General features: G+C 36.7%; 1 protein-coding gene across 1 annotated transcript; it reads right to left on the bottom strand.

Annotated features, from left to right (window-relative positions):
• Nucleotides 1–8,837: 8,837 nt before the first annotated feature.
• LOC142532015 (histone chaperone ASF1B-like) lies at nt 8,838–12,590 on the bottom strand. Its single transcript, XM_075638313.1, has 3 exons — nt 12,277–12,590; nt 9,466–9,581; nt 8,838–9,380 (listed from the first exon to the last, which is right to left on the bottom strand). Exons 1-3 carry the CDS (start codon nt 12,383–12,385, stop codon nt 9,015–9,017), a joined length of 591 nt encoding a protein of 196 aa, XP_075494428.1. The 5' UTR covers nt 12,386–12,590; the 3' UTR covers nt 8,838–9,014.
• Nucleotides 12,591–13,542: the final 952 nt, after the last annotated feature.

The following is a 13,542-nucleotide window of genomic DNA, read 5'->3' as shown; positions in this document are numbered from 1 at the left end:
TTTTGGTGCTAAGGTTTCTTAGGTCGAACTGCATAAATACAAATGTAATAGGTCAATGAACATTACGGGTATAATATAAGAAAAGTAAGACGCAATAAAAATTCGAACTGCCATATCTAATATTGGAAAGTTTGATAAATGTTGAAATTCGAGATTATAGAAAAATAGAACTAGGTCACCATGGATCATTATAAGTTGAGTTTCGCAAACGAGGATTTAGAAGGCAGAGTTTATCGAGACCAAAGAGACATAAGGACATCTTAAGATTTATTATTTTATCAAAGTAGAGCCGCGGAAGCGTGGACTATTGGGATACTAGAACTAAGTCTAAACTTTTTGATTATCAAGGATAAGCGAATTTCGTCATTTCGAGGACGAAATTCAATTTAAGGGGGGGGAGATTGTAATGTCCCGAAAATTTGAAGGGTCACGTAAACCACATGCATGCAAATTATTAAATTTCTTTGGTATTTTATTAAATTCTTTTAAAGCATAAAATGCATGTTTATTTTATTAATTTGTGTTGAATTATTTTTATACATTTTATGCAAAATTCATGCATGGTATAATTTATTCCATACATTTTATAAGTTCATGTATTAGATATTTTTTAAGTAGCATTTCGCGCTCGAACGAGGAACAGGGACCGGAGAATTATCAGGAAAATTATTTTATTACAAGATTAATTTTTATTAAATTAATATAGGTGTTTTTAAGTGTATTTTTCAAAAATGGGATTTTTGGGGTATTTTACCCGCATGATTTTAATTTTTAGCGGTACGCAAATTTTATCGAATCGGGTGACTTTTTGAGGGTTCGGCTAATATTTTCAAAAACTTTCCAACACGAAATATTTTTCGGGAGTATGTTTGGATTTAATTAGCCTACTTTTAAGCTTATTGTACTTAAAATTCTTTTTAAACTCTTAATTAGCAATTTAGGACCCATTAAGTATTTGTTTACTATTTAATTAAGCACCTAAACATCATTTAAACTAAACCTACCCTACACCAGTAATAGAACCAGCCGACACCCCCTCTTCATTCAGACATTCCCTCCTTGATTTTACAGAAGCCAACCATGGGGAAGCTTCGGCCATTGTTGCTCTTGCAAAAGAAATTCTCCGGCTTGATTCCCGACGCTCGTTCTTCGGTTTTCTTGCGAATTAATTGCCAGGCACGCTAAGTACTTTCGTTTTCTGCATCATTTACGCTGTATATTTGTTGATGTGTGTTTATTTGTGGGTGAAAGTCTCGATCCATTTCATGTTTATTCGGTTTTGACATGGAAACCCACGTTTTTGCTTATTCCACTCACGCTTTATGTACTGTCGTGCAAGGGGGCTGTGATTCTTGGGTGTTAATAGCTGTGCAGTGATGGTGGTTTGAGGTTTAGAATTGTGGCTGGTGCTACAGGATGAATGGCCGAGAGGAGCACTTCAAGGGGATAGCTCGTTTTCTTGGGATCTTTCGCGTGCAGGGGTTAGCTAACCACGCAGGGACCTAGCTGAGTCTTAGACCAGACCCTGGTAGATCTGAGACAAGTCTTGGAAGGGCTCGAAGCGTGCTGGAACCCCCAGGCTTAGCAGACCGCACGCTTGAAGATGGGAGCTCGGGTGTAGTGGTTTCGGGTTCTAGCGCTCGTTTCTGTTGTGTAAGCTGCATGGGGCAAGGAGCTGATGTGAGTTCAGTCCAGTAGGGTCTGGTCTAGGTGTAGGACAAGCTGGTTAGTGACCGGTACCATCGGTTGTAGGCTAGCATCAAAATTCTTGGATGGTGGCCGCACTAGAGGTCGAGTAAGGAGAGGTGCTGATTTCCAGCAACTTGTAAGGTCTGTTCGTAATGTTTAAGGGACGGGTATAGGTGTTTTAAGGGCTGTCAATGTGTATATTAGGTGTGGACAAGAGTTGGGAGAAATTTGGTTAAGTGTTGGCTCGATTCGGGTTAAAACCGAGACATCGGTCCAAGTTTTAAAACAATTCGGTTAAGTTATGAAATGAGCTCGAGTTTACATCTAGGGATGCTTTTAAATATGTTTTGAGACATTTTTAGCAGTTTAGTAAGCTTTGGATCAAAATAATGAGTTTTGGATTTATCCGGGATTTAATCGTAGCACGAAACGTTAATTAAAAGATTAATGAAAACGTCTAGATTTAAGCTTAATAAAAATTATGGGAAATTATATTTAACCTCAAATAATTATTAGAAGTCTAAGTTTTTAATTTGGGAATTTTATGCTAAATTTTGGTTTAATTCGGGATTAAAACGTATTAATATGCTATATTTAAAGATTAATTTAAAAGTTATCGATTTAAGGCCAAATAAAAATATGAGAAAATTCATGTAGGCTTAAATAATTATTTGGGATATGTTAGTGTCAATGGAATTAAGAAAATGTCAAAACCATGGAATTTTACATCTAGGGGCAAAATGATAATTTTTGGATTTTCAGGGGCAAAATGGTCATTTTGCACCCGGGGTGAAATTTTGGTCAAGACAGCGTCCTGAGCACATTTTATCATGTTTTAAATGTTTATGCATCATGTTTACGATTTTTACGCAATTATAATAAATACGGTGCATGCTTGGTTTAAAGGAAAAATTACGTATATGCATTATTTTATTAAGTGATGAATATGATGACACGTTTTAAGGAAGTGATTTAGTTGTGACTAATACGATGACACGATGATATGATTGGAGATATCGTGGGGGAAAAGGCCCAAAGGGAGCCCATTTACGGGAGAAGGCCCTAGAGGGAGCCCGACGATCGTATTTCCATTGACATGATATGATGATATGATAGGCCAAGGCCCAGTTGACGGGTGAGAGTGTCGCTGGTGTCCCCGTCGCCCAGTACTGTGGTTACACGTAGATGGATCCATCGACTGACATGATGACATGATGATACGAAAGTCACAGCTAATGAACTGAATTCAATTAAAAAGAAAATGTATACGTATATGATGACATGAGATGACATGCTTTAATACGATATGATTTTACACGACACGTTTACGTACATGATAACAAGTGATGACATGTTTTGACACGTATATGATGATATGAGATGACATGATTTGACACGACTTGATTTTATACGACATGTTTATATTCATGTTTTTAAAGTTCATGAAAGATATGTTTACATATATGATGATATGAGATGACATGCTTTGACACGACATGATTTTACACGAGACGTTGATGTTCATGCTTTTAAAGTTCATGAAAGATATGTTTACGTATATGATGATATGAGATGACATGCTTTGACATGACATGATTTTACACCACGTTTACATTATGCTTTTAAGTTCATGAAAGATATGTTGAGTATGATATTTTTCACTGCTGTGTGCTAGGTATATGTACTTGTTATTAACGGTGCAGGTGTGTTGAGTCTTTAGACTCACTAGGCGTGTGTGATGCAGGTGAACTTAATGATGAGGAGACTGGAGGTTCCGAACTCTGAGTAGACAGACTTGGTAAGGTGACACGACCCGAGGACCACATGTTTTCCGCATTACGATTTATGAGATTGAGAGGAGATGAATATTTTCATACGTTGATGATTTTAAGAATTTTATACGTTTATGTTTACGTATGATTTTAGACGAATTGGGTCATTTTGAACTGTGATATTTATTGTAAAATAAAGACGATTATTTTAAATGTTATTTCGAAAATGCGAGCTTTTATTTTATAAAAAAAATATTTCCGCATTTTTAAAACGAGCGAGACGTTACAGTAACAATGAGTGATATGACCACAAAAATACAAACTATTATGAACCTATCAATGTCAAATTTCGAATTTTGACAAATAAATTATCTTGTTCACCAAGTAAGCTGCTAACATAGGAGCCAATCAATTTCAAAGTGAAGAAAAAAACAGTAAATTTTTTTTGTATCCAATTAATATCAATTATAGTGTTGTGATTGACTCAAAACTTGTCGTAAATATATAAAATATTTGTATTCACACATTATTTTAGCGACTGATTAAATCATCGAAATTCAAATAATATAAATCTTAAAGAAACAAGCAAAAATATGATAAGAAAACTTGAATCAAAACAACAATACATTTATAATTTATATTGAATCAATATTCTTCAAGAATATTGTTGAAACATATAACATTTATCTAAATTCTTCAGGAATATGATAATGTTATATTTTATATCAATATTATTCATATATATTGATAGATCTTCATGATCTTAGATCAAAAAATTTCAAGAATATTGATAAATCTTATACATCTATATTTTATTCATAGATCTATCAATATTATCAATATAAATTTGTGTTATGTTACTTCAAGAGCATCAATATAAAATTAAAAATTGTGCTTCTTCTGGAGCATCAATATAAATATATAATTTCTGCTATTTCGGGAGCATCAATATAAATATATAATGAGACTCGAACTCATGACATTGTTTCTTATACCAATTGTAGGACTGAGAACTTACCACTTTACCAAAAGTTATAACTAGTGGTAATGATGAAACTCAAATTTTTTTAAATTATACATCAGCACAAGTACTACGTTTCGATTGCTCTACCCGACATTGAAAATTATTAGACCCCAACAATATGAATTCTATTTTGATTTTTAATAGATACATATAATCTTTGAGTTCTTACGTCAACTCCTTCATCTCACAATCGATATAAGATTGGTTCTATTTACAAGGGATGTTTTAGAGAAGAAAATACACGAGGATTCCTAGTTTGATTTTTAATGAAATATATTTTCAAAAAAGAAATATAGAAGAAAACTGGTATGTTTTGGAGATCAAAAGTAGTTAGTATTGGAATTTCATACTCAACAAAACATAATATAGATGATGAGTAGGTCTATTGTGAAACGGTCTCACGAATCTTTATCTGTGATACGGGTCAACCTTACCGATATTCACAATAAAAAATAATACTATTAGCATAAAAAGTAATATTTTTTCATGGATGACCCAAATAAGAGTTCCGTCTCACAAAATACGACCCGTGAGATCGTTTCACACAAGTTTTTGCTATAGATGATATAAACATTCTTATCAATTATGTACTAAATAAAGTGACACGTTTGTGAAAGAAAGCATTATTATACTAAATTATTTTAAGTTTTATTAAATATGTAAGGTATATTATATAACTATTACTTGGTTCAATTTTGGAACATGCGATTCACATATTCATCTCCAATCAAATAATTCATGGTATATCTAATTTGAGTCATTCAAAATTTTCATTAAATGTGTGTGTCACACTTATTTAAATTAAATAAAATAACAATGGTATTTGATTGTGATTGGAGAAAAAATAATCATGCCAATTATATTATAGATATATGGTAATGTCGTTACACGGGTAATTTATGTATATACTAAATATATAAATATACTATATATAAAATTATTTAATTATTAAATATTGATTGTTAAACCAAGAGTGTTGAACAATATAAATCACATATCTCCACAACTGTATGATATTACTTAAAAAAATCTGATATCGATGAAGATATCTTCCAACTTATAAGCTCATGGTCTTCTCCATGAATATCCAATGCGGGACTTTGGTTGAATTCCCAACAGTTCTCCCCTCAAACTAAGGACCACCATTTTCTCATGGTTCGAACATCCCCTCAATTCTATTCGTCCATCGTTGAGGTCACTCATCTCCGTTGTGTTGGGAGTGCACCGCCTTATATGAAATCTTGGAGCACCGTCTGTCTCGATCTCATCGTGGATTTACCGAGAGTCCTCATTTTTTTGTTTAAGTGTTTGAATATTCCACCACCATGGCAAGATCTCGACAATGTTTATGATACCACTTGTTGAAAAATAAAAATTACATACCTCCACAATGATATGCTATTGTTCACTTTGGACCTAAACGCTCACGGATTTACTAATTTGGAAATATAATACAACTTATAAGTTGGAAGATAAATCTTAACTTATTTCCAGCATGATACTTTATCTGAATTTCCAAAGAAAAAAAAATAGACCATTCGAAGGTTGATGGAGATGATGGTACCAACAATTAATTGATTTGAAAAATAAATGAAAGAATAATAATGAGCAAAATGAGCACCATTTAGTAATAGGACTATGATGAATTTCAATTGAGTATTTTGATTATGAGAATTCACATTATTTTTTGTTTTGTTATATCATTGATGTTTGGGTAGATTAGCTGAGTTGGGTGAATAATCTACCGAGCAGACATGTGTATTTTTCTTATGAAGATTTTTGACCTAATTGGATGAGCATGACCTGTCCCGATGGGTTGAGCTCGGGTGACCTGGCCTGGCCTGATGGGATGAGCCCATGTGACCTGGCCTGATGTAATGAGACCGGGTGGCCTAGCCTAATGAGATAAGCATGGCCTGATCTGACATGGACCATGGTCGGATGACATGAACCCTAGGCGGGGAAGATGAACCTTGGTCGGGTGACCTGAACCCTGGTCGGGAAAGATGAATCCTGGTCGGATGACCTGAACTCTGATTGGAGAAGGTGAACTCTGGTCGAAATGAACCTTGGTCGGAGAAGATGGACCCTGGTAGAGTGTGACCTAAACAATGGTCGGGTGAGATGAACCCTGGTCAAGTGACCTGAACCTTGGTCGGATGAAATGAACCCTACTCGGACGAGATGAGCCTGGTCGGGTGACCTAATTCCTGATCGGGGAAGATGAACCCTGGTCGAGAGAGATGAACCTTTATTTACCCTGACTAACTTCTATCTGGGCTCTACTCAGTTTCCTGGGAACAACTTGAAATATGGTCCTGCTTTGGTCTTCTCTTCCTTGTTCGAGTCCAAGGATGACCTGGGACTTTCCAGGGTATCACTATTCCCTTCTTAAATAGTCAAGATAGAGTCATACTCATTGTCCCGATTAGTCATGCTTGGACTCCGTAGAAAAAGATAATTAATTCTTGCTTTTAGATCGACTCTTACAAATAAAAAAAGAGCAATTTGAAGATGATGATGTTTTCCCTGCAGACATGTAAGACTTCTCCAATATGTGCCATTGAATCTTTCTTTGATGATGAGGCGACACTTTACCTCATCCCTTCAACTGTACTTGTTCAGCTATTGATGAAAATATTCATTTTCAATTCCAATCTTTTCTTTCTTGAATTTTCTGTAGTTAGTCGATCTATTTGTGGGGTCTTGATCACTGACCGAGGATTAAGTAGCCTAACACTTTGTAAAATTTTCAAAGTGTTGAAAATTAATCGGGCTTGATGCCTACCGGGCCTAGAATAAGGTGACAATGCCTCATACCTCCTAGATTTTAGATAAGGTGCCGGGGGGTCATATTTCTCGGACTTTTAATAAGTGTTAGGCTTCATCCCTCCCAAGCTTAAAATAAAGTGTCGAGACCTCATGTCTTCTGGGCTTAGATAAAATATCAAAGTCTCATGCCTCCTGAACTTTATATAAGGTTTCGGAGCCTCATGTCTTCTGGACTTTGAATAATTGTTGAGGCGTCATCTCTCATGAGCTTAGAATGAGATATTGAGACCTCATGTCTCATGGACTTAAATAAAGTGCCGGGGCCTCATGCCTTCCCGACTTTGAATAAGTGATGTGGCATCATCCCTCCCGAGCTCAGAATAAGGTGTCGGGGCCTCATGTCTCCTTGGCTTAAGATAAGTGCTGGGACCTCATGCCTCCAGGATTTTGGATAAGGCGTAGGGTCTACCAGGGTCTCATGTCTCCCAGGCTTAAGATAAATAACGAGGCCTCATGGCTCATGGCTTTAGATAAGGTGTCGGAGCCTCATGTCTCCCGGACTTTAGACGAGGTGTCGGGACCTCATGCCTCTCAGACTTTTAACTTTCCAACAGTTCCTGCTGGTTAGTTTTCTTAAAAACCAAATCACTAACTTAGAAATCTTGAATCCTAATTACTTACGGTAGAGTGAGATATCTTTGTTGAGCCGAGTTAAGTGACTGATATAGTTGTACGCTACTGAGTGCATAGTCAAATGCCCTTCCATGCCAATCCGGAAATAGCTGCCGAAATTTGAGCCCAGATGAAGAGCCATAGATAAAACCCAAGTGCCGAGCTAGTCGGACTTATTTTTGAACGGAAACTGTATTTTTGTCTATAGATCGGATTTCCCACAAATAGCGCCAATGATGATGGTCGGGTAGATTGGATTAGTGGGTAGATTGGATTAGTTGAGTGGACAATCTACCGAGCAAAGATGTGTTCTTTTCATGTTAAATTTTTTGTCCTGATGGGATGAGTCCGACTTGACCTGATGGGATGAGCCCAAGTGGCCTGACCTGGTCTGATGGAATGAGCTCGGGGCCTGATGGTATGAGTCCAAGTGACCTAGCCTCATAGGATCGAGCTGATCCGGCTTGGTATGACCTGGACCCTAAATAAAGATTCAGTTCAGTCACTGAAGCCATAAGGCGGGGAACCAATCTAAACATAACAATAGATGACAAAACAAGAGCAGTCTTTCACTTCAAGCCACTAAAGTAAAAAAACTAGGCTTGGATTTATTTTTATTCCTAAAATAAAATAAATTATCAGACTTTGTAATTTTCCCATAAAATATATTGTTATCAAATTTTAAACTTTCACATTTGACTCAACTTTCCACAACTTCCTAAAAATACTACATCAGTACATACAATTTGAGATAAGTATATTTAAAAATTTTCAAAAAATCACATCGCTAGCATGTATAGTGAAACTGAATCCAGTAATATTGGTTTACAATGGAGGTAGCAGACAGATCAACTTTGCGTTTGAAGAGACTAAAATAAAAAGAGAGACTTAAATGATGAGCATGTTACCATGGTGCGACTATGAAACAAGGCCACTCATAAAGAAGAATATAGTACCAAAAATGGAGATTATATTGCAGGTTGGTTGACACATGAAAGAAACTAATTCACAATGTACTACACCAATAATATGGCAAGTGCAGCACACAACAAATATAGGAGCATAAAATCAGAAAAACAGTTTTCTTATAAATAGCGCACATTCTCATCTGCGACATGAATGGGTGAAGAAGGCTTCCATTCTTTGGTTTCGTCTGCTTCAGCAGCAGTAGAATCAGGTGCAGGGGCTTGTTCTCCAGTTTCACCATTTTCAGGGTGAAAATTTATGGGAAATTTGGTAACTCTAGGTTTGTCAGTGAGTATATTTCTTTGGACCTTGTCAATCATGATTTTTTGGGGAGGCTCTTCTCGCAGCTGCTCATCATCATAATCATTATTGATGTAATAGCCAACTCGAACAAATTCTTGACCCATATAAGAGCAGGTTAATAGAAGCACTGTCACGCCTATTATGTCTTCTTCACGGATCTTGGAAGGGTCTGCGGGGTCTGCCTGGTATTAAAAAAAGAGCAAGATCCCGGTGAGCCACAGCATAGTACACACATTTGAAATTATTCTTTAAAGTCCTTGGTTTTACCTGCAAAACAAATCGATAGTTTCCTACATTGACTGGGCCGACAAGTACACTCTCTAAAAGTTGATCATATGTTTCATCCTCAGCAGATCCGACATAAATGAGTTTCCATTCCAAATCTGTTGTGGATATTTTGATGATTAGGATTGTATTGTTGAACCATGAATGTAGTTATATTTATGGGAATTGAATAGATGAAAAGAATCTTATATGGATAACGAAAACAAAATTAAAAAGGCGATGTTAGAGCGAAGTCATTGTACCATGCATGTACCACAATCCTTTGTGAGTGAGCATAATCAAGAAAAAACATTTGGAACTAATTAATGATTGTCACATGAATTAAAAGCACTTAAATCATTAAAGTTGTCATGGACTAGTATTTTGTTCTTCAATCTAGAGGAATGCTTTAGTCTTCAATGTAACTAATCTAATCAGATCATTTCAAGATGTTTGGACAAATAGAACAGATTGTAACACAACAATTACAATAAACCAAGACCACAATAACTATCCACAGATTTACCAATAAAAAATTCACCACCTAGTTCGGAACAAAGGAGGAATAGAGAAGGGACAGCCTTGTAACTTTGAGCAACCCTTCCTTTTATGATAGGGTAATTAATCACAACTGCAACGCCATCCACTAAATTTTAGCCTGATATGGTTAACGAACAAACCACACATGTTACCTTATGAAGAAGGATTCATTGTTCTGATAGTCAATTACTATATCCATAAGCAATTATTATTATTTTCTTTCTCCAGGAAAAAAAAGAGTCGATTATATTCATCTCCAACATAAAAAAATGAAACACAATTCTCTAAACTAATAATCATCACCACTAAAACACAAGAAAAGAAGCGAAAGGCAATGAATAAGATAATAAAATTTTAAAGAAGTAAATTTCCCACGACCAATAGACTATGAAAACAGATTGAGAAAGAAACACGATGAGAGATCTTTCCATGTTCAATACATGATCTGCACATTAATTCCTAAATCCCTGTCAGATGTTGAGCTTTATGTGCCATGATTTTTTTCGTTGATCTACATATTGATCACAAAATTTAGTCAGGAACTAGACTGCTATAGATACCACCGCAACTTCAGATTATCTGGGTATGCGTGAAAGTATCGACTGCACAAGCAGAATCAAACCACAGCTGACAGTAATGTTCCACTCACATCCTAAGAGAAATGTCATTCACGCTCCATACTTGTGCGTGCATGTGTAATACATTATACATAGTTTGTGAAATGCACAAGCAGCTCAATATCACCACCAATTGGGACATAAGTGTCATTCACGTGCCACATGGGAGTGTGCTCGACAGTAAATAGAAATTTAAAGTCATTCACAAGCCGCCAGGCGCCAATAACAGCTGCTTATGACCCAATTTTCTTTATCATAACTCATTAATATTAACTGGACAGGTGTGCGTCACACAGAGCCCACACCCTAGACGTAAATTTAAAACAAGGTGATTACGCTACATTAAAAAAAATATGAAGTCCACCAAGTGATAAGTCATAAAACAAGCAAAATAACGTTTAAGTTTGATTCCCTAGCATAAAACAAGAACCAAATTATCTTACTCTGCCCAAGATTTATCAGCAATAGTTCTCAGTCTCACTTGAAAACTGGCTTTCCTGTCACTCAAAAAATCTAAGTGCACAAGAGTAGCGAATACTTACTTCTGGAATCTATGTGCAATTCATTTCCCAAGGCGTAAGTAAAAGGCAGCAAATTAAATTTTCCACCCGCCAAATAACCACGAAACAGTATTCATGGTAAGGTTATGGGTAAGTAATACATCAGCAGGACCCAGATAAATATCACCACCCCAGGGATCCAACATAGGCAGCAGCGAACCACATCAATGTACAGCTCGGGTGGCCCATTTTTTTAAAAAAATTTCATATATTAGGTTTGTGATAATTTTGGATTAATTTAAAATTTGTTAGGGCAGCTCAATTTCAAAAATTAAAGAATTTCATAGTTTAAAATTCTAGCCTGGTAGATTAATAATCTTGACTCTGCCATTGAACATCAGCCATGCTTTATTACTCACTCAATGTTTACCATTGTGTCTACAACCCAAAATTCAAGCTCGATAGACCTCTAAATAAATTCATTACCTCACAACTGTCATTCGATTTAAAATTCATGAGGGTTCCAAAAGCAAAACCATGAGGGTTAAAACCCAAAGTGGACAATATCATAACAGTATGGAGATATCCGGATTCCATTGGTCATAACAAGTGGTATCAGAGTCATGGTCTAGATCGAGCCATGTGGGTAGAATCCTTGATACCTAAACGAAAGAGGTGAGGGCTCCCTGGAAAAAATCCTTGATTAAACTCTGGAGGTGGTTTATGTTCCCAGTATTTATGTAAAGCGTGCGCTCCAACGCAGTGAAGTGAAGTAACCTTGATTGGAGGACGAATAAGGCTTGAGGGGAGGCTCGGACCATGATAATAATAGTGGAACTTCGTTTGAGGGAGGATTGTTGGGATGCAAACAAAGTCACACGTTAGAAGATCTAGAGAAAAATAATGGGTTTATAAAGATGGAATGATATCTCCATATCAGTACCTTTTAGCCGGTTCCAAAAGCAAAACCACGTGGTTAAAACCAAAGTGGGCAAGTACAGAGATATCCTGATTCCATTGGTCCTAACACTAGCTACCAATACCAAAACAACAAAATAAACCCTAAATGCTAACCGACAAAAAAATTGACGAATAAATCATCAGTCCCGCCGAGGCAACAAAAAAAAGCGAGGAAGAGTTAATCGCAGTGTTGTTACCGTCTTTGAGAGCCGTGACACATTCGTAGGAGATCTCGAAGCTGAAGGGGGTCAAAAACGACGCCGGATTGTCCAGCACCTCCACGTTCGTGATGTTCACCGCACTCATTGTACCAAAACTGGCGATCCCACGTTAGTCATAAGGGCTCCAGCTGCTCAAATACGAATTTGACGGAAGCACGGGAACGAAAGCTTCATTCAGCAGAAGATGATGCCAATGAGACGCGCAAAAGCACCAAGAATTCGAGGTCGGAAGAGTAGAAAGGTTCGAAAGAGAAGAACAGCACGGGATTTTAGAAAATAGCACAGTAGGGAAAAAACTGCTCTGACAGTGTTTTTGGGTATCAGTTGCGCTCTAGGTAGTTTTTATAGTAGTTACCGGCGACTGTCGAGTAGACCGGGTGTAGCCGGTAATAGATATTGGCGGGAGTTTCTTTTGTGTTCGGGCTTGATTTCATTTTAATGATTGGGCTTTACCCATACTATTGGGCCGAAGCCCGTATAAATTAATTCGTAATCGGGGTTGACATTTTCACCGGGGTTGACATTTTCACCCTCCAAACTCTTTAAGATTGAGAAAGCTCGAGCTGTGAGTTATGGCCTCAATACATCCATTTTGTTCATGAATAACCAGATCAAGTTTTGGTCTTCCTGCTGAAATAGATGAGGGTGTTGATATTCGGATTGGTGCGAAAGCAATTAAAGTCACACATTAGAAATATAAAGAGAAGACCATTAGTTAATGAGATGAAAAGATATCTTATTTGACCTAGGTTTTTTGGAATAAAATCCAAAAACAAAATCACGAAGGGTCTATGTCTAAAATGAACAATATCATACTATTGTGGAGATATGCGACTTCTATTATACAACAAGTGGTATCAGAGCCATGATCGAGAATGAGCCATGTGGTTGGAATTCTGAGATACTTAAACATTGTAAATACAATGGGAAGACAATGTCTTAACAAGATGAAATGATATTTGTAAAAATGAAACTTGGACCTGACTCAACCCCAAAAGCTTGCTCAAGGAGGGAGGATTGTCCAAGACCATATATACAACTCCCATGTATTTTATCTAATAGATGTGGGACAACTAACACACCCCCTCACGCCTAGGAATGAACATCTGGAGCGTGAAGTTTACAAATGACCCAATTATGGGCAGAACGGGTGACGCAACTATGGGCAGTCCAACACATAACGGTGGAACCTGAACTCTGATATCACGTTAAGATTAGAATTTGGACCTAACTCAACCCGTA

This window comes from Primulina tabacum, chromosome 17 (assembly GCF_025594145.1).
Source record: "Primulina tabacum isolate GXHZ01 chromosome 17, ASM2559414v2, whole genome shotgun sequence".
NCBI lineage: Eukaryota > Viridiplantae > Streptophyta > Magnoliopsida > Lamiales > Gesneriaceae > Primulina > Primulina tabacum.
The sequence above is the reverse complement of the archived record's forward strand: the minus strand, read 5'-3'. Positions and strand labels throughout refer to the sequence as shown.

Bases quoted from the DNA above. Each gene is read 5' to 3' on its own strand.
- LOC142532015 (XM_075638313.1), bottom strand. From the start codon at position 12,385: ATGAGTGCGGTGAACATCACGAACGTGGAGGTGCTGGACAATCCGGCG. The intron at 9,582-12,276 runs GTAACAACACTG...TATCCACAACAG, and splicing joins TGTCACGGCTCTCAAAGACG to ATTTGGAATGGAAACTCATT. The intron at 9,381-9,465 runs GTAAAACCAAGG...TTTTAATACCAG, and splicing joins ACTATCGATTTGTTTTGCAG to GCAGACCCCGCAGACCCTTC.